The sequence below is a fragment of the Anser anser genome (assembly GCF_964211835.1).
Source record: "Anser anser genome assembly, chromosome: Z".
Lineage (NCBI taxonomy): Eukaryota > Metazoa > Chordata > Aves > Anseriformes > Anatidae > Anser > Anser anser.
In genome coordinates this window covers 37,627,598-37,652,976 of record NC_139723.1, presented here as the reverse complement: position 1 = coordinate 37,652,976, position 25,379 = coordinate 37,627,598, and the positions used below count along the sequence as shown (strand labels likewise).

The following is a 25,379-nucleotide window of genomic DNA, read 5'->3' as shown; positions in this document are numbered from 1 at the left end:
ATCATTGTGACCCAGCATTGATGTTAGGCCTCCTCAGATTGCTGCACTCACTCTTCTTATATGGTTGACCAACAATATCAACTGCTTTCTAAGAGGAACACACATGTGCTCCCACCTTCCCCTGGCATCTCCTGGTGCTGATGGATGGGCTACTGTGCAAAGCACTGAGTAGGCCTTACTGCCCAGTGATTGCAGCTTGTGTAGCTTTTGATTCAAAATACAGCAGATTCTTTGCCAACCCCATAATGGTAAAGTGCCACCTAATGAAAGCTAATGTTTAACTCTGAATACCATTTGAACACATCTAGAACATGTAAATATACAATTTATATGTGTTTTATGGAAAAGTTTTTGGTTTGAAACAAATAGTGTTTACTCAAGCACTTTCACATTACTATCTTTGATGTATTTCTATGATTAAAAATCACTGCTAGCCTGACAATAGAAATAGAGCTAATTTCATATGTTGGCCTGATATGAAATAAAAACTTTTTAGAGACTAGAGAAGACATCAGAAGGTAATCTTGTGCACTGCATAAATGCACCTGATAAAACCAATAAAACTTAAACACTGTTTGATAAATGATGAAGATAAAAGCTAGGCTAAAAAGGAAATAAAGAATTCCCGTAACAACAGAAACTGTAGTCTATTAAAGATCAGCTCATTTCCAAGCACATGAAGATTGTTACTTCACTCTGTGCATACAGTTCTTATTAGAGTGATTCTACCTAAAAATATATATATATATAGAATTTAAAATATGTTTTATGGCATAAGTGTTCAAAGACCTGTGTATCTAAAATGGTATATCTGCAAGATTTAAATATTTAACTCTACAGCTGTAGACCAGAAGTCCCTCCTCATCTGTTTGATTGGACAAGCTAAAATGTGAAAGATCTTATAAATTAAACATTCAAATTTGATTAGCACATATTTCTCTGCCTCTTGATATGCCAAAAGACCAGTTCAGTGGTTTATTTTTTTTGTCTTTATTAGCCAGACAGATGCAAAAGGTGGATAATAAAAGACTTTTTTTTTCAAGAAAAAAAGGTGGGTTATACATCATCTTTGTGATTAAACCTCTAATTTTTATCTCATGAGCAAAAAGTTCAGTTCAATGAAGTACTTAAGTTGCATGTACATGTTGAGTACATGTTGCATGTGCTCAGTCACTCAAGACTTATTAAACATATACATGCATTTGTATGCATATATAAATGCATGCATGCATCTACAAGTATTTAATTAAGTTATTACAGTATCTAGCAAAATCATTTCTGTGTTAAAGTTTACTTTTTCTACTGAATTCAAGGTTTGCAATGGTAAGTGGACCAAGAAAATAAACAGCTCTGTGGAATTTTCATATGAAAGAGTTTCCATGTAAGGCACTATAAAAGAGTCAAAAGAACTTCTATGAACCAAATGAATTCTCAGGACCATGAACAGCGGAAGCACTCTACTTTAGTTATCTGTAATTCAGTTTCTTTGGTTTATTTAGCTGTAAAATTTTGTACTGTTGACAGAACTAAGCACACATATCCACACCCCATAGCAAAATTTCCCAGCCTGTTGAAAGCTGAGACATCCTTAGCTTTAGAAGTTGAAATCAGTAACACTAATGCTCCAATCTGCTGCAGTTTCTTGTAATCAGCCATATCAGAGATACACATTCCCGAAGCTAAACCTTCAGTTACTTCAGGTACTGTGTTGCAAGTGAAAAGAGTTTAAAATATTTTAGTATGGTACATAAAGAGACATTCAGTCTTGGTCATGCATATTGCAACATTCCATCAAAGAAATAGCACATATGCATAACAAATGTATGCACCTGCATCCATGTGCATATGTATCCAGTTTCTAAAGGAGTAACTCATACCTGGCATCTACCATCTGCACAGATATCTAACCCGTGCTGGCCACAAGAAGTCCCATCCATCACCTTTTCTGTTAGAAGAACGGGCTGATCTTTTCCAGCTGGTGAACAGAATAAGGCACAGGGTTTTTCTGCAGTAGCAATTGATGGAAACAATAAATAAATAAATAAATAAATAAATAAATAAATAAATGAGTTCACAAAAGGTCAATTAACAAATAGAAAATTATTATCAACAGTATTTTAAAACTAATATATGCTTATCTTTGCAGTATGGATCTATGTTAGCATTAAAAGTTATCTTAGATACAGTGAAAAAAAAACAAAACAGTTTTGATCCTTTTCTCATCTGTTTGAAGAACTCAAGTTCTTTTTCCTGCTAGAATATACTTGTGCTATAAACTTGGCATACATCGTACTCATGTCATGTTCATTGTTATAATTAAGAATATGCACATTACAGCTGTTGGAATATTTTGGTTGTAATCTATACTTTTATTCTACCATACTTCTGGCAGATCATAAATATTGGTTAAAAAAGAAACTTAACACTTTCCAGATTTTCTAACTATGCAGGTCAAAGAGAAAAAAATTAAGTAACTGAAACACCCTGGGAAGAAAAATATATGGATTTACAAAATACACGTTAAAAAAAAAACAAAAAACAAAAAAAAAAACCACACTAAATACTGAACACATTCTTTCTAACATCTTCACCAAGGTCAGGCAAATTTTCTACTACATTTCTACAGCATTCTGAAAATCATTTCTACAGCATTCTGCAAATCATTTCTCATTTTGAAAAGAATAAAAAAGTAATCATATCCTATGTATCCATGTATTCCTCAGGGTCATCATTCATAAATAATGAAGTTTGCTTCACCACTGCCAAAATAACAACAAATAAAATAAAACAGAGTCTCCTGTCAGTGGTCAACCGAGTACAAAATTATATGACTTTTTTATATCTTTAATCACAAATGTACTAACTCAGAACTTCTTCCCAATCTTTTGCAGATTTTTGAAAGGATAATGTCAATCCTGAACTTGAAACTGATTTCACTTGGACACAATCTACACGACTCTGACTTCATGCTGACTTTTAGATTCCTGGAGTGCATTTTTATTAGTAAATTAAACAGTTCCAGGAAACATTTAAGGGCACTGGAACTCTACTGTCTATACAGTTAAACTGCAAAACACTCCATGGCACATTTTTCACCCGTGCCAACTAGCATTAGCTGGGTCTAGACTGGAAATTGCCACCTGCAAAGGGCCATTTCCAAAAAGCTGTTTGGATGTCATCATCCTTTTCAGAGTGCCAAAGAGTTGAAAAGTGTGGACACACGCTTTCTCTACCAGCTCACTTACACACCAGAGAGTGGTCTGGGCACATTTAATTCACTAAAATTGACACAACTTCTGAGTATCTCCAGGGGAAAAGTACAAAAAGATGTGATCTCTTTTGCCAGCATGTGAAGCCTGTCAGACACAGCCATCTCCAGTTCAGAAGCATTAGCCTCAGCCTGAGTCTGTGCATGCTGCATTCCTGTTATACTGCTTAAAATGTAATTTGAATGTCACCTGGTAGCTTTAAGAACAGCATGTATCAGCATTTTTCAAAGGAACACCTTATCAAGATTTACAACCTAAAAATTTTGTAAGGACACTAAAATCAAAGAGACAAAAAATTGCAGAAATCACAGCAATATCGCTACCCTGGACTTTGGCAGAGCAGACTTTACTCTCTTCAGTGCTTGGTAGAGTACCATGGGACAAAGCCCTGGAGGGAAGAGTGAAAAGAAAACCAAGAAAGATGGTTAATATTTTAAGGATCACCTCCTCCAATCTCAGGAGCGATGCATCCCAACAAAGAGGAAGTCATGCAAAAACCCCAGGAAGCCTGCATGGATGAGCAAAAAGCTCCTGGTCAAACTTGAACAGAAAAAGGAGGCCTACAGAGGGTAGAAGCAGGGACGTATAGCCTGGGAAGAATACAGAGAAATTGTCTGAGCAGCCAGGGATCAGGTTAGGGAAGCTAAAGCCCTACTAGAATTAAATTTGGCAAGGGACATCATGGGCAATAAGAAAGGCTTCTATAGGTAGGTACATCAAAAACAAAAGACCAGGGAAATTGTGGTCCCTCTCTGGAACAGGAGATCTGGTTACTTGGGGATATGAAGAAAGCTGGGGTATTCAATGACTCTTGTGCCTCTATCTTCACCAGAAAAAACTCCAGCCACATACCCCAGGCCCCAGAAGGCAAAGCCAGGGATTTGGAGAATGAAGAACTTCACAGTGCAGGAGAAGATCAGGTTCAAGACCAGCTAAAGAACTTTAAGGTGCACAAGTTCTGAAGGTGCCAATGAGACCTGATGAGATGCATCCAAAGGTCCTGAGGGAACTGGTGAATGAAGTTGCTAAACCCATTACATTTGGGAAGTTGTGGCAGTCCAGTGAAATTCCCACTGACTGGAAAAGGCAGAACATAATCCCCATTTTTAAAAAGGAACCTGGGGAACTACAGGCCAGTCCATCTCACCTCTGTTCCTGGCAAGATCATGGAGCAGATCCTCCTGTAAACTATGCTATGGCACATGGAAAATAGGGAGGTGACTGGTGACAGCCAGCATGGCTTCACTAAGGGCAGATTGTGCCTGACAAATCTGGTGGCCACCTCCAATGGGGTTACAGCATTGGTGGATAGGGGAAGAGCAACTGATGTCATCTACCTGGACTTGTGGATGCCCCCTCCCTTGAAGTGCTCAAGGCCAGACTAGATGTGGCTTTGGGAAACTTAATCTAGTAGGAGGTGTGGCAGGGGGGTTGTAACTAGGTTATCTTTCAGGTGTCTTCCAACACAAAGCATTCTATGATTCTATGACTCTCTCATGGCCCCGTTGAACTTCATGAGAGTCGCACAGGCTCACCTCTCACGCCTGTCCATGTCCTGGCATTTCTTCCCTCTAGTGTATCAGCTGCACCACACAGATTGGTGTCATTGGCAAATGTGCTGAGGGTGCGCCTGATCCTACTGTCCATGTCACCAACAAAGATGTTAAACAGTGCCAGTCCCCATACTGATCCATGAAGTCCAACACTCATCACTGATTTCCACTTGGAATTTGAGCTGTTGACTGCAACTCTTTAAGTGCTGCCATCCTGCCATTTCCTTACCCACCAAGTGGTCCATCCATCAAATACATGTCTCTCCAGGTTAGAGGCAAGGATATCATGAGGGGCAGTTTCAAATGCTTTGCACAAGTCCAGGTAGATGACATCAGTTGCTCTTCCCCTATCCACCAATGCTGTAACCCTGGTATAGAAGACTAGGCACAATTTGTCAGACACAATCTGCCCTTAGTGAAGCCATGCTGGCTGTCACCAGTCACCTTCCTATTTTCCATGTGCCATAGCATAGTTCCAGGAGGATCTGCTCTATGATCTTGCCAGGAACAGAGGTGAGACAGACTGGCCTGTAGTTCCCCAGGTCTTCCTTTTTTTTGCCTTTTTAAAAATGAGGGTTATGTTCTTTTCCAGTCAGTGGGAACTTCACTGGACTGCCACAACTTCTCAAATATGAACCAGTACTGGCTCAGCAACTGCATACACCAGTTCCCTTAGGACCATCTCATCAATCAACAAAACTAGATAACTTCAACATACTATAGGTGACCTTACTCAAATACAGCAAATACTTTGGATATGGTGTACAATTGGGCTCCAGTAAATGTCAATAGGACAAATAACTGTGAATTTGGGAGCAATGGATTTCTGTAGCACTGATATTCTTTGGCTGGTCTCTAGTTTTGTGTCTCCTGGAGGACAGCTTAGGACTACAAGGTTTCTAAGAACAAACTTAGATGAAAACAACCATCCATAATCCTCAACAGGAAATAGAAGACTGTAAAGATTTTTCATCAGATGACTGAGTTATTTTAAGTCAGGCTGAAAACTCTTTATCCTTTAGGATATAAATCATGTGTTTCTTTACTAAAATGAAATTTAGTAAAACAAAGCCAAATTGATTCACTCGATAAGTACCTATCAAACACATGGAGAGAGTTCCCCTTACTCTGAATATGAGATAACATACAAGCCTAATGAAAACTGTCTGACAAGTTTTCATTGTGTCACCTTCAGAAGATTAGTACCCCAAAAATCTTTTTTTTAGCTATATATATACTAAAATAAGTTTGTGATAATAAACTCATATTTTTCAGGATTCAGCCAAATCTGTGCTTTGTAATGTTTTCTGATAATTTACTTCAAGAGTAAAATATAACTGGCAATAAAGAACTACTTAAAATGTGGTAACACATACTTACAGTAATTCTGTGTCATTCCAGGAACTTCTTTATTACCAGTTCTTACAATTCTGCTAATGTCTCAAAATAACCATTTTCAGACCTTAATTATTTGTGTGTGTGTTATTGTTTGATTATTTATTATTATTGTTGTTGTTGTTGTTTATTAAATAAAATATATCATAACAATTTGGGAAATGTCGGGAATGGCCTACACTTACCATCATCGATCACAGCCTGCCACTGGTGCACATGCTTCTGATATGAAGATCTGACACTGAAAGCCTGGCACTGCCAGTCTCTGAAGGCAGGCACACCAGCAGGACAAGAAGGATTTTCGCATATTCTATACTGCATCATGGGACCGTGACACTCTCCTTCAACGCCTAGACTACAAAAGATGGCATAAATATCATGCTTTATTGTTTGTAATGTTTTGTCAAACTTACAGCATAATTTACTTAGGTCATACACAAATTCAGTTTAAATAGCAGAATTTTGCTGCTATACAATATTAAGAAATCACTCAAAAAAATCAGTCACAGAACAAAACATATTTGACTTCTGTTTGGACCTGTTACATTACAGATAATGAGTCATGTTAATGAGTCAAGTTATGATAATAAACCATAACTTACACTTGGCCCCAAAGAAGTACTAGGGTTAGTTGGTGTGTCCCGTTAGCAGAACATCAGCTGCAGTTTTGATACAGTTCAAATGATTTTTCTCTTGATGGACTGAGAGGAAGGTGCCAGTGAAAGGACATAATATCTGCATCATTTCAGATTTGCTACCTCTCTTTTTTTTAATTAAGTGTTACAAAGCTCATACAATACACTGTTATTTTCTGGTTGCACAAATTGTTTTTGCAGGTGTTAATGAAAAAGGCAAAAGAATAGTGAATTCTGAAAACTGGATTAATTATTGGGAATCTTATGTAGAAAAATGAACTAAAGTGAAATTAAGATGTTACTGAATTCTACAAACAGATTTTAGACATGATTCTGGAAGTGGCATTTAGATGGGAGGAAACAGCATTTTGCTTATCAAAGGTTTCTGTTAAAATACTACTCTTTTGTACAGCCATATATACATTTTCTTCATGTTTCATTATGCAAACTTCTTGCTTTTAATTCATTATTTTTGTCATTTTTTTCCCCAAATCTGTTATATTGTCTTTCACCCTTCATTTTCTTTTTTGTTCTGTATTTTCCTAAATGACCTATTCTGCTCTGCTCTGCTCTGCTCTACTCTACTCTGCTCTATTCTACTCTGCACTTCATTACCTACTGTACCCTGTACCCACTTCTCTGCCCATTTTTCCATTTTTTCTTGTTGTATAAGTGACCCATAGAAGAAGAATGTGGCACTCAGTAATTAAAAGGAAAGCATAGTTTATCTGGCTACTGAGATATGGTTATACACCATTCAAGTCAGTGGTAAAAATCTCTTTATCCCCAATGGGACAAGGTTTTCATTTTCAGAAGATAAGAAGTTTCTATACCTTGTTTCTATAGATATTCTAGATATCTATATTATATTCTATCTAACTGTCTGCAAAACTGGCAAAAAAGGTGTCTTTGTAAAAGCTGCAATTCCTTGGCTCTCCAAATGATACAGAAGACAATTTTCTCCACCACCAATAAACAAACAAATAAATAAATAAAAAGTAAAGACAAGAATTATGTACTGACTCTGCAAGTCACAAACTATGGATTTAATTTTTTGTTTCTTCTCCAGGTTAAGCTTAAAACAAAAATTGTATTCTCCCATAACCTAAGCTTTTGAGAAAAGCAGAAAAATGGAAAAATAGTGTTACCATGCAATAAAAAAAATCAAATACTTATTCTCCTATGTCTTTTTGAGTATTCATAAAAAATTACTTGCTTGTGTCTAGAATAACTATATATGAATGGGTTTCTCTAACATAAAGATTTACATTCTGTTCAGAAATACAGATGAACAGCAATGGAAGCCTGAACTGATTTTTACCCAGGACATTTGCGTTGTCGACTGCTGATTCCAGTGTTGCAAGTACGACTGCAAGTGCTCCACGTGCTCCACTCCCCCTCCATATGCTCCGTAAAAGAGGTCCGATTGATGCATTCTCCAGCCTTACACCACTAGATGAAAATTCAGCTCTTAGGTAAATAAATCATGACGTATGTAAAAAAAAAAAAATTTGTTTGCTCCACAAGCATGTGGGAAGCACAACAAAAACACATTGTTAAATACACAGTTTTCATATAAATCAGCAGTATCTTTTCCTACTGTTCTATATAGCTTTCTTTTCTGTACTAATAAATATAACAGCTAATGTCCTTTTTCTAGCTCAGTGGCTAAGTAGTATGTACAACTTTTGTCCACAACTTCAAGATCAAGTTCATTCCCAACACAGGGTGCCTCCTGGAACAGGTTTTTCGTTTCCAGACCATGCGGCCCCCTTTGTTTGAGCTAGCATATTGCCTAGGAAACTATTTTTAGGTCCAGCCAAAACCCACTGCAGGGATCATCCACCAGCTGAACTGTAAGGATAATCACAGCACAGTGTTCAGGGCTGTTCACTGGACTAGTTTGGTTCACTAGCATCAATACAACCAGTGGGAACTGCTTTATCACTCATTATCCAGTGACAATTGTAATATGCTATAACTATACTGTAAGTTATAATTATGTTGTATAACAGGTTATATAATTGTACATATATATTATATATATGTGTATAATTATATAATTGTGTAAGTTGTATAATTAAGTTGCATAGTAATATAATTGTAAGTTGTAACTATACTATAAGAGAGAAAATGAGATTTTATTCACAACTTGTGTTCAGAGACAGAGGAATTAAAGCCTCTATAAACTAGTGCTGAGAAATTTAACTGAATTTCTGACATTTAAAGAACTTTAGAATATCACCTCAATAATTGTATACGTATGTATCATTTCCCAAGATAATAGCAATTTCTCACTCAAAAACTATCCAACTATCCAATGTTATGTTCCGTAGCCTATGTCCATATCATGTATAAATGCTCATATTTTTTAGAGATATTCCTTCAGATACAGTAGGCAAAATGGACTTTTCTCCAGCGAGAGCATCCTCCTGATGTAGGGTCTGAGGGGTGCTCACAAATTCTTGACTTACAAAGTAACAGAGCTGGAATAAGCTTGAAACCAGACAAAGTAAATCACTTCCTAAGATCCTAAGAGAGGAATACAAGATAAGAATACTCCATCTCTACAGTCAAAGAAACTAAAACAAATGACTTCTGTAATCTGAAGCTCATCTTGGACAGACATCAAGTAAACAAGAAGAATCCCTTCTAATCCTCTGAGATGTTTCAGTGATCTCTGCTTAATTTTCTACTGCTAGATAAAAAAAAGGTTTCCCTGCAGCCTGGAACAGAACTCATCAATCCTAATTAGTACTTTTTCTAACACTTATTAGTTATTTAATCCTTACAAGAGAATGGTGTTACCTTCCTCACAGACTTTCTAGGACTCATGTTACTACCATACCATAATGCTCTCACAATTATGACCATAACCTTTAAGAATGAGTCCTGTGCAATTAGGTGCTATTATCACCTTTTGCAAGTGAATTAATAACGCACAGACAATAATATACAGAATGCACGCTAATTTTGGGTGTCCAGTTTGAGATGGCAATGGTTTTACAATGGAAAATTTTGGGTTTTAACGAGTAACACTGCTTTCTTATTCCCTACCATAGACACACCAGCATCGGCAAAAAGAACATAACTCTAAACAAAAGGTATGTCTATGAGTTTCGAAGTGCTGACTCAAGACAAATATATCAGCTATATAAATTTACAAGAATGAAAAAATCAGAGCAAGTGTAAGACTTTTAGAGATATGAAAATGAATAAAGCCTATTTTTTCCTCAGTATATAAAATGATACCACATGAAAATTTACCTTACTAGATTGATTTGTTCACTTTTGGAGGGGGATGATGACAGTCCTTGGTGAATATAATATGACTAAAAGAGGAAATCACTCCTGTGGGAGACTACTGTCAGCACAATATCATGAAAATCCCAAGATATATGCATACTCCTGCTCTGTTATCTATTTGACTTTATTTATCTTCATTTACAGTTACATACACACCTGACAGCGATTGTTCAAATATGAAAGCTCTCGAATGACAACATTTAATTTAAGTCTGACTTCAGGTGATCATTTAATTTCTCTTTGATGTCATACTTCTAATGACATTTATCACTCTTAGATGTACGGACATTGTAAGAACATCTTTACAAAGCTTATCCTAAAAAGTTACATTGCAAGTCTGTATTGATTCCTTCAGTGACACTATTCCTACTAAATCTGAAATCTTAGCCAAGATCTTTATATCTCTGAAAGCTTATGTTTCTGTTTGCAATAAGCAATGAAACAATGGCATTCCATTCATAAACAGAATATGAAAACAAAACAAGTTTGAAATAAAACAGTGTAAGGATTAAAACATCTGTGGCTTCGGCTTTTTTTAAACATGTAAGTGCTTGCAGGGAAACGTACTTTTTTTGTACCATGTCTATACTTTCTAATATAAGACATATAGTTTTACTATGCATGTATAATTTCCATGACAATTGAGGTAAGCAGTAACTTTAAACAAATGCAAAGATTTATCCTGCTTTTTCCTTAAATGTCAGGTGTTCAGTATAATTTATACTGCTTTACCACTTCTGCAGGAAAAACCAGAAAAATACCTTTCCAGTGTCACAGTCTGTTCCATCCATGGGTGGATCCAGTTTAGTTTTGCATTCCTTTTCACTTTCCACCTTGCACCACAACCCAGTGCATATGACATGCTGAAAGCCAAATACACAGGTAAGTACATAATCTGTCTTATGCAAAATTACTTTCTACATGTAATCCAGTAATTTTATAATAAAGTTACCAATTTTATAATACTGAAGTATGCTTAAGGGTAGGTTAAACATGCACAGAAATCAAAGTGTGCAAATTCTGCTTTGACTTCTACTAATCACTGGCTAATGTAAAAAGTCAAGCTAGAGTGTTGACAGATAGGGGGATGTACTCTTTAAGTCTAACCCTAGAGGTCATAGTCTTTGCGTACTCCAGATCTGACAAAGCATATCAGAAAAACTTTACCCTGTGTTGTCAAGATGCCACTGTGCAGATGCACTCCACCAAGGACTGGAAGAGGTGTGATAGTGCCAAGTCTAAGAAGCGGATTCTGCTTCTATTTGTTAGAACACAAGTCAGGAAACAGAGCGGTATGCCTGGATAAAAATGAGCTCCTTAGCACCATTTTAAAAACAGGTAAGTAAAAGGGATGTAATTCTTTATTAAACACATTTGGAGATTTCTGAGAACTATTTTTTAAAATAAATTCGTGTTTTCACTCCTTTTATTTAGTGTTCATTCATTTTATCTTAAAGGGAGAAAACAGCACTGTCACTAGCATTAACACGCAAGGTTTTAAAATGAATTAATTTATAAATATAAGGTCTAATTAGTCTTTGTGCAGCTATATAGACCTATGATCACTGGAGGATTGCAGGAATGTGTTTGTAAGAAACTTGGAGGTTTCTTTAGGATGTCCAAATCCCCCTTGTTCATACAACCACAGTGACTGCTGCTACCTTATGCTCTTCCAATGATTCATAATTTTCGTTACACTGGAAATATCTCAAAAGTAAATCAAGCCTGACATCCACAAAGAAGATACAAAGTAAGGTGACAAATCAGGCTGAAATATTTTTGTGGGGAAGGAGAAGGCAGATGAGAAGAACGCTAGTCAGTAGTTAATTTTAGAGGTGGAAAGAAAAGCTGCTTATTCTGTCAGCCTTGAGCATCAGAACAACATAGTTTTACCTTCTTCAAAAGTAAGTATAGCCTTGCAGTATGTTGGCACATATTTTCCCAGATTTCCTTGGCAACTTACCCCACTTTCCTCTAAAAAGCTCTCCTTCTCCCATGACTCTGTCATGGCTTCTCTTTGTTTTGTTACACCCTTATCTGGAAACTGTGTGGACATGAAGAAAGGCCACTTGGGTATGGTTCAAGGCCTGAATGTACAGATTGATTCCCCTCTCAGATATGCACAGTAACCCTCAAAGAGGAGAAGAAAGGATCCAGCAGAGGTGGGAGGGAGGAGGGTCACAGGGAGCATAAAAGTTAAAGATCAGCAGATTTTTTTTGAACCCTGGGCTGCCAGAAGATGTTCTTTTTATGACTGAAATGATTTATTACATTGGTAAACCTTCTAGGAGTCTCTGTTCATTTTACATTATGCATGAAAATTGTGTGATAAATCTTATGCTACCTTGAAAAAAGTCTTACTGCACAGGAAACATAATTCAATAAAAGATTGTGTCTGAACCAAGGAAACAGGACAGTTCCAGTGGGAGTCTAGCATATAAAAATGTCTGTAACATCAGCTTTTAAAAAGTTTTAAGATTCCAGAGGACTGAAGCATTGAACAGAAAAAGTCAGGATGGCAGCAGTCAGACTCACTCCTGATTCATTTTGCAACAGTTTTGTGCAGAAGCTGAACTGAGAAGAAAACAGCCTATGCAAATCGTAAAATATAACTACAGAAGATATACCCTGCACCTGGAAAAATTCTAAAAAAGTATTTTTCAAATATTAAACTGTAATTTCTACCCTTGTTCATTGGAGAAAGAGCATTTATGTTTCTAAAGTGGTTTTTAAACACACTTTAAGATAGAACTTGAGATCTGAGAACTAAAACTTAGCAATTGGATTTCTGGGCCAGTTTCAGAAGATGGTACAGACTAGACAGTATCAGATGTTCAGGACTAATTGCTTCCACATCAACTGTGAAATGATTGACTACACTTTTGCCACAACTCAACCTCACTGAGACAAAGACATGCTAATTTAATTTTCCTAATTCAAAAGGAAAATAATGTAAAATAAAATAAATCCTATTCCCATGTCTTCATTCACTAATGACCAATGACTACATCTGAAGAAAACTCATACAGATCAAAAAATAACATTAAAATTTTACTTTATGTTATCTATTAAAGCTTTTTTTTTTTTTTTTTAATCTTGTGTTAAACTGCTGCTGCAAATCTTCTTCTCCTCTTAAGCTCTTCTCCTCTTAAGATGTGAAGTCAGATTTACAAGGATTTGGGTGCCTAAGCACACAGATGCACTTGAGCTTTGCAAAGTCAATCAAATCAAAATGCTTGACTTGCTAATGTGCTCTGTATACATCTGCATGTCTCTGCAAATATTTTTATACCACCTCTTTATGAACCATGAATCTAACTCCCCCAGCTAGAAACATCTCTGAGCTTTGAATGAACTGTATTCTAAAAACACTCACTTCTCTTCACTAGTTTGTTAAATAAGCATTCAATACTACTATAACAGTTCACCCTAGACTTTGAGATTCCCCAAACCCAAGAAAATGGAGACATGGAATTACTAAAATTGGAGCATGACTCATATTTTCTTCTGGGCTTTCCATTTTAGTCAAATGCCAGATACACTCCTTAGTTACTCCTCAACTTGTGCTGCTGCTGCAGAAGCAAGAGATCTAAACATTACTGTTACCATTTAACTTTTGTCAGCTGGGGATTTCTACATGTAATTGGACAAAAACTATGATGCACACTTTTAACATCTTCACTAGAAATCTGCAGTGCTGCTGACTGGAAAACCAGTAGATGCCATTATCAATATTACAGTCACACCAAAATCAGAGCACAAACTTCTAAATCAGAAATTTACTCCTCTGGGAAAAAATGTTTCATCCACTCAAAAACTGTATTGTTACATTCACAGAGGTTCATTAGGTATTTATCAGAAGCACAGTACAACATCTGTTGTAAAGTCACAATGTAAAACGTAACAATTTTTTTTCAGGGGCTCTTTAAATTAAAGGACTGAAGGAGATCTGTGTGCATGATAGGGATGCTTTTCCAATCATATAAGCATCTGGAAAAAGGTCCAGTTGAAAGGAAGGACTGGAGACAAAACGAGCATTTCAGAACTGTATTTGTGCAAAGTCAAGATTGTTTAAAATGTGGTGTTGGATATGAGGATGGATATTTCACCAGGGCTATAATATTTCCATGACTTTCATTCTTTTCACTGTGATCTTTCCCTGAAATACCTTAAAAATCACCATGAAATATAACCAGTCTCCTACTACTTTGCAAAGATCACAGCTGTGTTATAACAGGAATTGTTTTAGTGGAACTGACTAGATAGCATTCACATCCTGTACTTTAATCTTAAAAGCCAGCATTTAATAGTTCAACAATTATATTCAATTGTCAAGTTCTACAATCTCATTTAATCATCAAGAACTACTTCTGGGCCATGATCTCACTATCTGTTATGTGAAACAATGTTAGGGTCTAATTGATTCTTTTGTGAGACATCATGGGCATAAAAGCAAACTTGGCTCCCTTACAAAATAAGCATGGTGACATGGTATAAATCTTGTACCCTGAGAACCACTCACAGTTTTCTCAGGCTCTATAAATTTTGCTTAGGGTATGAAAAAGAAGTCTTTGAAATAAAGATGAAAAGAAAAAAAAAAGTCTGGATACGATTCATAAAAGGCGGGGGAGTGGGGGGGTTGGGGAGGAGAAAAGAGGCTCACGTAGGAAAAGAAAGGAGTAGGCCCTCAATGGTGCCTTCAGTCCTTTGCTTTAGCCATTATACCATAAAAAAGAATTCTTGATAGCAAGGGATAATCATTGTCATCTGCAGTGTTTCTCAGAGGTTGCTGTGTAAGGTGATGGTAAATTACCTTGACGTGCTGTTGTATAATAAAATTTACAGAAAATTATATCTCAGCAGAAATGCAACATTGATTGTACCACTGATATTGGTAGATTATTTTTAAATTGTAAAGAAAATTATTTTCATCATTACTCAATTGTTTTGTTAGTTGAATAGCTGTTACATACAAAATGTACCCATTTAATGAGAAAGGCTACATGGAAGTCCAGTCATCAAACCATCTCACAGTCCGAAAAAATGTAAGACTGACGAAGTTCATGATTTATCTTTTACATAGAAGTGCACAAACCCTTCAGCAAATAGAACTTGTCCAAGAAAACTTGGGCTATAAACTATTGGATTTACTGAAGTTTAAATTAACTTTCAAGGAGTACATTTCTCTCTTGTTTCCTGGCTTCTGGACAACAACTGTAACCACAGTAAATTGCCAGTTACCAGCAGAGTAGAAGCGAGTATGCAGTGATAAAAGCAAGTAGTTTGGACTACATGGAAAATTCAGTGTTCTCCAATGCACAATAAAATAATTATTGCAACAAATTAATACTGCTCCTACTAAGGAGTTTTAGATGTAACTTTTAGATGTAAGTAGAATGTGTTTAGATGTACTAATAAGGTTTTAGATGTAGAAGAGTCTCCTACATGTTGACTTCTTTAATGGCACCCAGAATAATCTGCACAGTCAACACAGTGAACTTTGCATCATCTTTATAACACGTTAAATGTAATTATTTGGTAGGTTAAATTCAACATATTTATTATTTCCATGTAACATACTCATATTTCAGAGGGAGATGATAAAAAATAGCTACTAATATCAATTTGCACTTAGAAAGTGATTCACAGATTCACAGATTTCTCTAGGTTGGAAGAGACCTCAAGATCATCGAGTCCAACCTCCGACCTAACACTAAGTACTCCACTAAACCATATCCCTAAGCTCTACATCTAAACGTCTTTTAAAGACCTCCAGGGATGGTGACTCCACCACCTCCCTGGGCAGCCCGTTCCAATGCTTAATAACCCTTTCGGTAAAGAAGTACTTCCTAACATCCAACCTAAAACTCCCCTGTCGCAACTTTAGCCCATTCCCCCTCGTCCTGTCACTAGGCACGTGGGAGAATAGACCAACCCCCACCTCTCTACAGCCTCCTTTCAGGTAACTGTAGAGAGCGATGAGGTCGCCCCTGAGCCTCCTCTTCTCCAGGCTGAACAAGCCCAGCTCCCTCAGCCGCTCCTCGTAAGACTTGTTCTCCAGACCCCTCACCAGCTTGGTTGCCCTTCTCTGGACTCGCTCGAGCACGTCCATGTCCTTCCTGTAGCGAGGGGCCCAAAACTGAACACAGTACTCGAGGTGCGGCCTCACCAGAGCCGAGTACAGGGGCACAATCACTTCCCTCGACCTGCTGGCCACACTGCTTCTTATACAGGCCAGGATGCCGTTGGCCTTCTTGGCCACCTGAGCACACTGCTGGCTCATATTCAGCCGACTATCCACCAATACTCCCAGGTCCTTGTCGGCCAGGCAGCTTTCCAGCCACTCATCTCCCAGCCTGTAGCTCTGCTTGGGGTTGTTGCAGCCCAGGTGCAGGACCCGGCACTTGGCCTTGTTGAACTTCATGCAGTTGACCTCAGCCCATCGCTCCAGCCTATCCAGATCCTCCTGCAGAGCCTTCCTGCCCTCGAGCAGATCGACACACGCACTTAGCTTGGTGTCATCTGCAAACTTACTGAGGGTGCACTGGACGCCCTCATCCAGATCATCAATAAAGATATTAAAGAGGACCGGCCCCAGTACCGAGCCCTGGGGGACTCCACTAGTGACCGGCCTCCAACCAGATTTGACTCCATTCACCACAACTCTCTGGGCCCGGCCATCCAGCCAGTTTCTAACCCAGCGAAGCGTACGCCAGTCCAAGCCCCGAGCAGCCAGTTTCTCGAGGAGAATGTTGTGGGGAACGGTGTCAAAAGCCTTACTGAGGTCAAGGTAGACCACGTCCACAGCCTTTCCCTCATCCACCAAGCGCGTCACTTGGTCATAGAAGGAGATCAGGTTCGTCAAGCAGGACCTGCCTTTCATAAACCCATGCTGACTGGGCCTGATCGCCTGCTTGCCCTGCAAGTGCCGCGTGATGACCCTCAAGATAATCTGCTCCATGAGCTTCCCCGGCACTGAGGTCAAACTGACAGGCCTATAGTTCCCCGGGTCTGCCCTCCGGCCTTTCTTATAGATAGGCGTCACATTGGCTAGCCGCCAGTCAACCGGGACCTCCCCCGATAGCCAGGACTGCCGATAAATGATGGAAAGCGGCTCAGCCAGCTCCTCCGCCAGTTCTCTCAGTACCCTTGGGTGGATCCCATCCGGCCCCATCGACTTGCGATGTCAGTGTTTTGTAGTCAATTCATAGCCAATGGCTTACTACAGCCCATGGAGGATTCTGGGAAGTTTATATAGCTTAGTCTAAGCCCAATTTAAAAGGAAACCTTTTTTTTTTCTCTCTCTTTTTTTTTTTTTCTTTTCTCTTTTTTTTTTTTTTCTGTTCATATGCCAGGGAAACATGTAAGAGAAAGATGGCTTTGGGCTGTGTTCTGTCCATTGTTCTGAGATCCCACTTCACCACAGAAATCTTATTTAATTGTACTAGGATATTGGTATGTAAATTTCCCAAACAGAAGAGCTAAATGTAAGACTCACAACAGGGAACAAAAGAAGGAGATTTGAATACGGTGCCTAAACTTGCTATACCTTGCTCTTTTAGGTCTACACCCTGAGGATCAGAGATGTATTCTTTTTTGTTGTTGTTGCTGTTGAGGGGCAAGGAGAGAGTGTAAATTTTGCTTCCAGAGGAAGATGCAGAGGGAAAACAGCAGGGTGGCTTTACAGAGATCATCAGTAGACCTTTGTGTAAGGTCTCTCCTGCCTTTTTCAGATTTTCTGAATTCTGCCCTTTTCTTCATTTTAATGTAATTTCTAGTAGGCCCAAGGCCCTTGAAGATGCATTGCAGTCATACTGTAGTTTAGTATTTGCTTATATGATTTCCAGGTCAGGGCTATCAGTCTTGCAGAGGATTTTGGCAAAACTTCAGAAGGGTTTTCCCCTTGCCTACTTCTCAGAAATTGCTATGAAGTTCTCACTTTCTGTTTATGAAGCAACAGACTTGGTTTATGAAAAAGACTAAGAATTAACCTACAGTTGGTCAGAAGAAAAGAACTGTTCAAAATACCTTTCGTATGGTCTTGCAACATTATCAGATTCTTTCTTCAAAACAAGCCTACATATCTTTGGATTTAAGTTACAATAGCATGTTAACACTAACACTTCATAGCAATTTTCCTAAATTAACAATTTTAATATTATAATCCAACAAGTTGAGAAAAAAAAGAAAAAAAAGATAAGCGTATTAGTTGTAGTGTTAATTCTTACATACAAAATGCTATAAGAGGAAAAAAAATGAAGATAATGATTAGAAATGAGCAATTAGATACCAACACCCAGAGTTTAAGTACTCTCTGTGCAAACAATTGCAGCAGTGCCAGGGTAATATTCTGAATTTAACTTCCTAACACTTCTAAAATAATAATGAAAAACCAAAGAAACCCTAGAGTCAGTATCCTGACAGAAGTATATTTACTGTATCTGCGAATGAAACACAACAGGTATGGGACCAACAGGGTACCTGGATTTACATACCTGAATTAAAGCTAAACATAAGCTAAACACAAAGAAGCAAAGTGCCCAGAGCAATGAAAAGCATATAGAGGTATTATACAACAGCAAGTCTCCAGGTTTGAGTATCATTTAGTTTTGAAATTCTTTTACCTGCTAAGGAGCACCTTAAAAAGAAATAGTGGCTAAAGCAGTACCATTTTCTTGCTCTGAATAGGGCTATGGAGAATGACAAATTGAAATTGCATCCTTTAATTTCAAAGTTTCAAAAAACCAGAAACAGATTGGAAGTTTCTTGAAACAAGAAACTTGCTTGGAAGTAACTAAGAACATTTATAGGACAATTTTATTGAGTTCTACTGCTCATCTCTCAGAGCAAAAATGTTTTCAATAAGATAGTAAAAATAATAACCAGAAACTTAAAGCTCTTTTTTCTCAGCTACACTGTCTCAGCTTGTCATAGTCACACATGTATTGCAGTGTTTCCTTTGAGAAACTTGAGGATAAAGATCAGTCACACTGAAACTGGCTAAAGAAAGAGTACTACATCCAAGTTGAAAATATAAAGACTAAAGAACTAAAGGAGTAAGGAATTATACTTTTCATTTTAAATACCCCTGACCTTTCTAGACTCTCTGTCACTCTAACTCTGCTGAAATTTTATTTCACAGTTCCTCCTAGCCCTCATTCTGTCAGATCATACTCCACACTCTCTGAGGCTTTATACATTTCCTGTCCCATTTTGTATTTGCTACCTTCTCAAGGGCATCCAACATGTCTAATATCTGACCAGTATACGTTACAGATGGACAATTTTTCTGTGTTGAAACCATCTTTAAAATGCTTTTTCAATGAGATGTTACTAGTATTAAGCCATAAGATATTGTTGATCTGTCTTCTTGAGATTAATATATAGTGACACTGTTTAATGCAACGGCATCTCAGCAAATTCACTTCATTACTGGAAATCCTATTGCACCGCACGGTTCTGTCTGGGCTCACAAGGGGCAATGCTGGGGGTCAGAGTATATTCAGTTGTACAGAGATCTCAGCGAACACCACTGTTCTCACTCTGAGCTAGCACAGGCACTGAAGGTTACTGAAGGTTAAACATGGAGGTTGAATACCCAAAGCATAATGAAACTGAACCTACATATGAAACCTGGTCCCACTGGAATATATCACAACTATTCCATTCACTGCAGTGAGGGGACTTCACACTATGACAACTTCTATTTCTAAAGCACACGGAGCATATCAGTGATATGGTATAACATGACTCAGCATGTCTGGAGATCCAGAGCAAGCGTTACAAGATAAAAAAATGAAAATGTTTACATTGACTTCAGAAAGCACAATGTAAAATTAGTTTTGAAGGTGCTATCTTCTCTTTCCCTCAAACACATGCACAAAAATATCTTTCACGAAAAAACAAGTTGGCAGATGCATTTTCTGAAGTATACACCCATACTTACCTGCATTTCTTGGCAAAAAGAAGCAGTTGGTCCAAAAAGAATCTGGCACTGTTCATCTGCAGTGTATGTCATTCCTGGGAGCTTGGAGGGAATAATCACAGAATTGAGGCTCTGAGGATTCGTCTGTAGCAGACAGTTACTGGCCTTTGACCTGGCAACATGCAGAGATTGATATGCTAAGCAATCAGTCCTAAAGAGTCTGACTGTCACGCTGACTTACATGTGCATTAGACATTAGAAGAATGTAGACTCAAGATTTTTTATTTTATTCATCAGCATTAGGATGCCATTCAGACAAATGACTCCATGCAAATTAACGTCTGCTTTCTTGATAGAAGTTAATGGTATGTTCTGATGTTGCACATTTGCAGAAGGACAATATAAATAATCAGCAGTACTAGGAATTTCAGGAAAACTCTGGACAACATTTTATTGTCAATATTACATAACTGATTATGGTTTGGATAAAGATTAAAACAACTATATATAAGTAGACTATTGCTAACGACCTGACAAACATGTAGCTTGTTTTTCACACCCAGTAGGATTTAAAATAAACATTTTCAGATATTCTCTATACACATTTAAAAATACATATGTTTCTGAGCTGGTAGCCAAAAATCTAACTTCTCTCTCGACAACTAAAGGTTTGAAAATGCTTAAGTTTATTTAATGCACCATGTTATGAAGATTTTATTTCTGCCTAGATTCAGTATAAATGTGTCAGACTGCAAATCTAACTTCTATTAACTATGTCAGTATTAAAAGGAGATTTGGGGACTGCTTTACTGTCGTAAGTAAATTCTCAACAGATATATTTATGAATTCAAAATCCTATTTGGAGATAAAGCGTGAAAAATAATGTTTTCATTTGGTTTCTAGGCATACTATTTCATATAAGATATCTCATAGTAAATTAAAAGAATTAATGTAACATAATTAAACTGAATAGTTAAATATTGAATGGCACAGCATAGATCACAGAATTCATATAATGTATAGAGGTCATTTTCTGTCTGGCATTCTACAATACATACTATATTAATGTATTTTAAAATATAAACATATTTACTATATAATTATATATGTTAATACAAGAACATATAAAAGTATGAATAATTGGTGAAAAAAGCTAAATATTAATTTGCCAAATAATATCTAGTTCATGATGAAAATTATTTTGATGGGCTATATAAACAGGACTTCCCTTTTAATCTCCCACAAAAGGGGTAAAAAGCATTGAAAACTTATTTCAGGATACTTACTGCAACTATTTGTAAAAGACACATAATAAGAGTTGTTTTTCTTGAATGATATACCTGAGAAATCTTTCCAGATCTTCCCTGCTGCACCGGGACCATGAAACATCACCAAGATTCTGTCCTTTAATCCACTCTCCAGACATGATATGGAGACCATCTGCACAGGATGGGTGGTCATTGTCGTGGTTTATTCCCATGCTGAATTTTCAAGTTATTAGAAGTAAAACAAAGCACAACAAAATAACAAGTTGGTTTCAAAATGTTTATAAGTTAAATTCTTGCAAGATGCTAAAATATCACAGGGCTTATGTATATCACATGTATGATTTTTTTTTTTCTCCATGATACCTTTCATAGAAGTACACATAACCATGTCTGAAGGACAAGACTACCATCTGAAAGATAAAAGTGAAGCTTCATTCATTTGATGAGAAATACTAAATTCTAATCAGGTGTTCATTGTATATTTTGGACAACTTTTTGAATATTCAGAACTGCACAACTATTGCACAATTGGACTTTTCTTGCTAATGGGCAACAAAAGCATTGGAAACTTACTTTTTAAGATCGGGGAATCATTCTACATTTTGGCAGTGATTCTGTCTTAATTCCACATGGAACTGGTTGACTGAAATTTTATAGAATAGTAAAATGCTTACTAGTTCAATTTATCACAACTAAAGAAAAATTGCCTGATTGTGTTTATCAATGTCTACTGTTAGAAATAACATTGATGAAACAATTTATGTTGTATTTTATTTTATTTTATTTTATTTTATTTTATTTTATTTTATTTTATTTTATTTTATTTTAAGACCCAGCATCCATATGCACCCAGGTGAGTTCTCAGATAGGGCACCGCAAGGCAATGAAAAATTCTAGTACAAATCTACTTCAAACTGCTGCTTTAACTAAAGTGAAGACTCATTATCATCTTCACTGTTAACACATAAAGAGAGGAAAAATATTTAATTTAAAAAAAAAACAACAACACCTTTTTAAAGTGCTCAGAAGGAGCTAACTGCAAGCATGCTCCACTAGCATTAGGAGAAACAAATAAAATGCTCTCAGCTGTTTCTAAAAATAAGCATGTGACTACTCTCCAGAACAGTAAATTCAAAGTGGTGCTCAAATTTTGCATCCCATCTGCCCTGCAGAAAAGCAAAACCTTCTACTGAATAAAACTCTAAACCTTGTATTGATGACCTCAGTCAAAGAACAGTCAGATGGCTTGGAGACTGCAAAGTTGGGAGAAGTTTGCTATTTCTGTAGAAAAACTGGAGTGAATCATGCTTTTTCATATTTTACCACAATGTAGTGGCCAAAGGGCAAATAAGGCCTGCCACCCATCACTGAACACACAAGCTCATTTTTTTCCTTCACTCTATACCCAAATCCAATAATGACTAGATCAAAACTTTACATCAAGTTTTGCAAGCTGCATAATATTGTGTTTAAAACAAAATGAATTTAAATCCCTTGTAGGGGCTTTTTGTGTCAAGACTTTTTATTTATTTATATTTTTTATCAAAGTACATGCTACACTTTCGAGCACAGGAACACCTGCTTCTGCTTTAATGGGATAGTTTTCTGAGTTGCAAAGAGTTTAACCACAGTAAGCTAAACTCTTTTACTCACAGTTTCTCTTTTCCTAAATTTTCTGGAGGGAGAAAACATCTACATAAAAACACATTTACATTTTCCATACATTCTTCCTACACGTGACTATATCTTTTTATATATGATGCCTTATATACCAAACTTGAGATGTCCATAACTACAGACGTCTTAGTCTAACAACAGTCCCTGGAAAAGTTACAGAGAAGATTGTGCTGGGTGCTACTGAGAGGCATTGAAAGAACAAGATTTTAATAAGGCCTTTGATACAGTCTCTCACAGCACCCTTCTGGACAAGTTATCCAAATGTGAGATGTAAAGGACTGTGCTATGCTGGCTGATGAACTGGCTGAAGGGCAGCACTCAAAGAGTAGTAGTGAATGGGACTACATCTGGCTGGTGACCAGTCACTAGCAGTAGTATCTCCCAGGGCTCAATTCTAGGGCCAGTTCTGTTCAACATTGTTATCAGAGATCTGGATGCAGGAGTTGAAGGCATCCCTAGCAAGTTTGCTGACGATACTGATGTGGCTCTCTGGAGGGACAAGAGGCTTGCAGAGGGATCTAGGTAGATGGGAGCATTGGGCAAACATCAACAGCATGGACTTCCACAAAGGCAAAGGTTCTGCCAGGTTCTGCACCTGGGGCAGAGTGAGTAATGCCAGACACAGGCACAGACTGGAAGAGGAGTGGCTGGAGGGAGAGCAGCTCAGCAGAAAAGGATCTGGGGGTGCTGGTGACAGCAGGCTCAGCACGAGCCAGCAGTGTGCCCTGCCAGCCAAGCATTTGGCAGCAAACTGCATTTTGGGGTGCATTAACCACAGCATAGCCAGCCAGTCTGAAGAGATGATTCGATTGCTCTATTTAGCACTGGTGCAGTTCTGGGCTCCACAACGTGGAAAGGATGTTGAGATACTTGAAAGCATCCAGCGGAGAGCAACAAAGCTGGTAAAAGGGCTGGAAGGCAGGTCCTGTGAGGAGAGGCTTGTCTTGGGTTGTCCAGCCTGGAGAAGAGGAGGCCAAGAGGCAGCCTCATGGTTCTCAGCAACTCCTCGAGGACGACAAGTGCAGAGGGAGGTGCCGCTCTCTGCTCCCTAGGAACTGATGACAGGACACATGGGAATGGCACAAAGCTGTGCCACAGGAGGTTTCAAATGGACAGTAAGAAAAATGTAATTTCTGTGAGGATAGAAAGTCACTGGAACAGGCTTTCTAGAGAAGGTGGAAGCTTTGGAAACTTACTAGGTGATTTATGCGTCATGCCTGTCAGTGTTCAAGAGGCACTGGGATAATTCACTTAATAATATACTTTAACTTTGGTTAGCTCTGAAGTACTGAGGCAATGATTTTTTTTTATATCCCTTTTAGCTGAACCCAACCCTTCCCTTCCCTTCCCTTCCCTTCCCTTCCCTTCCCTTCCCTTCCCTTCCCTTCCCTTCCCTTCCCTTCCCTTCCCTTCCCTTCCCTTCCCTTCCCTTCCCTTCCCTTCCCTTCCCTTCCCTTCCCTTCCCTTCCCTTCCCTTCCCTTCCCTTCCCTTCCCTTCCCTTCCCTTCCCTTCCCTTCCCTTCCCTTCCCTTCCCTTCCCTTCCCTTCCCTCTTCTCTGTTCCCTTCTGTCCTGTCCTGTCCTGTCCCTCCAGAGTTTTATGTTAGAATAATAGAAACATGAAATCATTTAAATATGAAAAGATCATTAATATAAAATCCAACATTTAACCAGGCACTGACAAGTCCACCATTGTCATTAAGCTCTACATCTACACATTTTTTGAAGACCTCTAGGGATGGTGACTTAACTACTTCCCTGGGCAGCCTGTTCCAATACTTCACAACCTTTTCAGTGAATAATTTTTTCCTAATGTGCAACCTAAACCTCTACTTTCACAACTTAAGGTCATTTCCCTTTGTCCTATCACTTGTTGCTTGGGAGAAGAGCCCACTCCCTGCCTCAATATAGCCTACTTTAAGGTAATTGTAAACCACAATAAGGAGCTTTGAGCCTCCTTTTCTCCAGGCTAAACAACCTCAGCCGCTCCTCATAAGACTTATTCTCTAGATCCTTAGACCCTTCACCAACTTCATTGCCCTTCTTTAGACAGGCTCCAGCACCCTGATGTTCTTCTTGTAGTGAGGGGCCAAGAATATCCATGCTAACTAGAATATCCATAAGAACTATGAAAAAAAACATTTAGAAACTCTAACAACACTTTGTTTTGCTGACTGCAGAAGAAATATATGTGGCTTACAGTTTTTCTATTTATATACTTTCCTATTTTGAAAGGACATTTATCAGTATCATATATGCACTGTGATTTACAATAAATTATTCACAACATACAAGTTCTCAAAACTTTGTTGAAGTCATTAATCACAGAACAGACGTCTCCCATTTTTCAGT

General features: G+C 37.8%; 1 protein-coding gene across 9 annotated transcripts in view; it reads right to left on the bottom strand.

The window, feature by feature from the left end:
- The window catches only part of ADAMTS19 (ADAM metallopeptidase with thrombospondin type 1 motif 19), a 169,134-nt gene that overhangs the window by 45,027 nt on the left and 98,728 nt on the right, over window positions 1-25,379 (bottom strand). For all 9 annotated transcript variants that reach the window (XM_083817299.1, XM_083817298.1, XM_083817305.1 and 6 more), the window contains 6 exons: window positions 21,424-21,564; window positions 20,105-20,255; window positions 10,920-11,021; window positions 8,174-8,304; window positions 6,403-6,572; window positions 1,878-2,005 (listed from right to left, as the gene is read on the bottom strand). In XM_083817299.1, coding sequence (XP_083673425.1) covers window positions 1,878-2,005; window positions 6,403-6,572; window positions 8,174-8,304; window positions 10,920-11,021; window positions 20,105-20,255; window positions 21,424-21,564 — 823 coding nt within the window. The remainder of the gene's footprint in view (window positions 1-1,877; window positions 2,006-6,402; window positions 6,573-8,173; window positions 8,305-10,919; window positions 11,022-20,104; window positions 20,256-21,423; window positions 21,565-25,379) is intronic.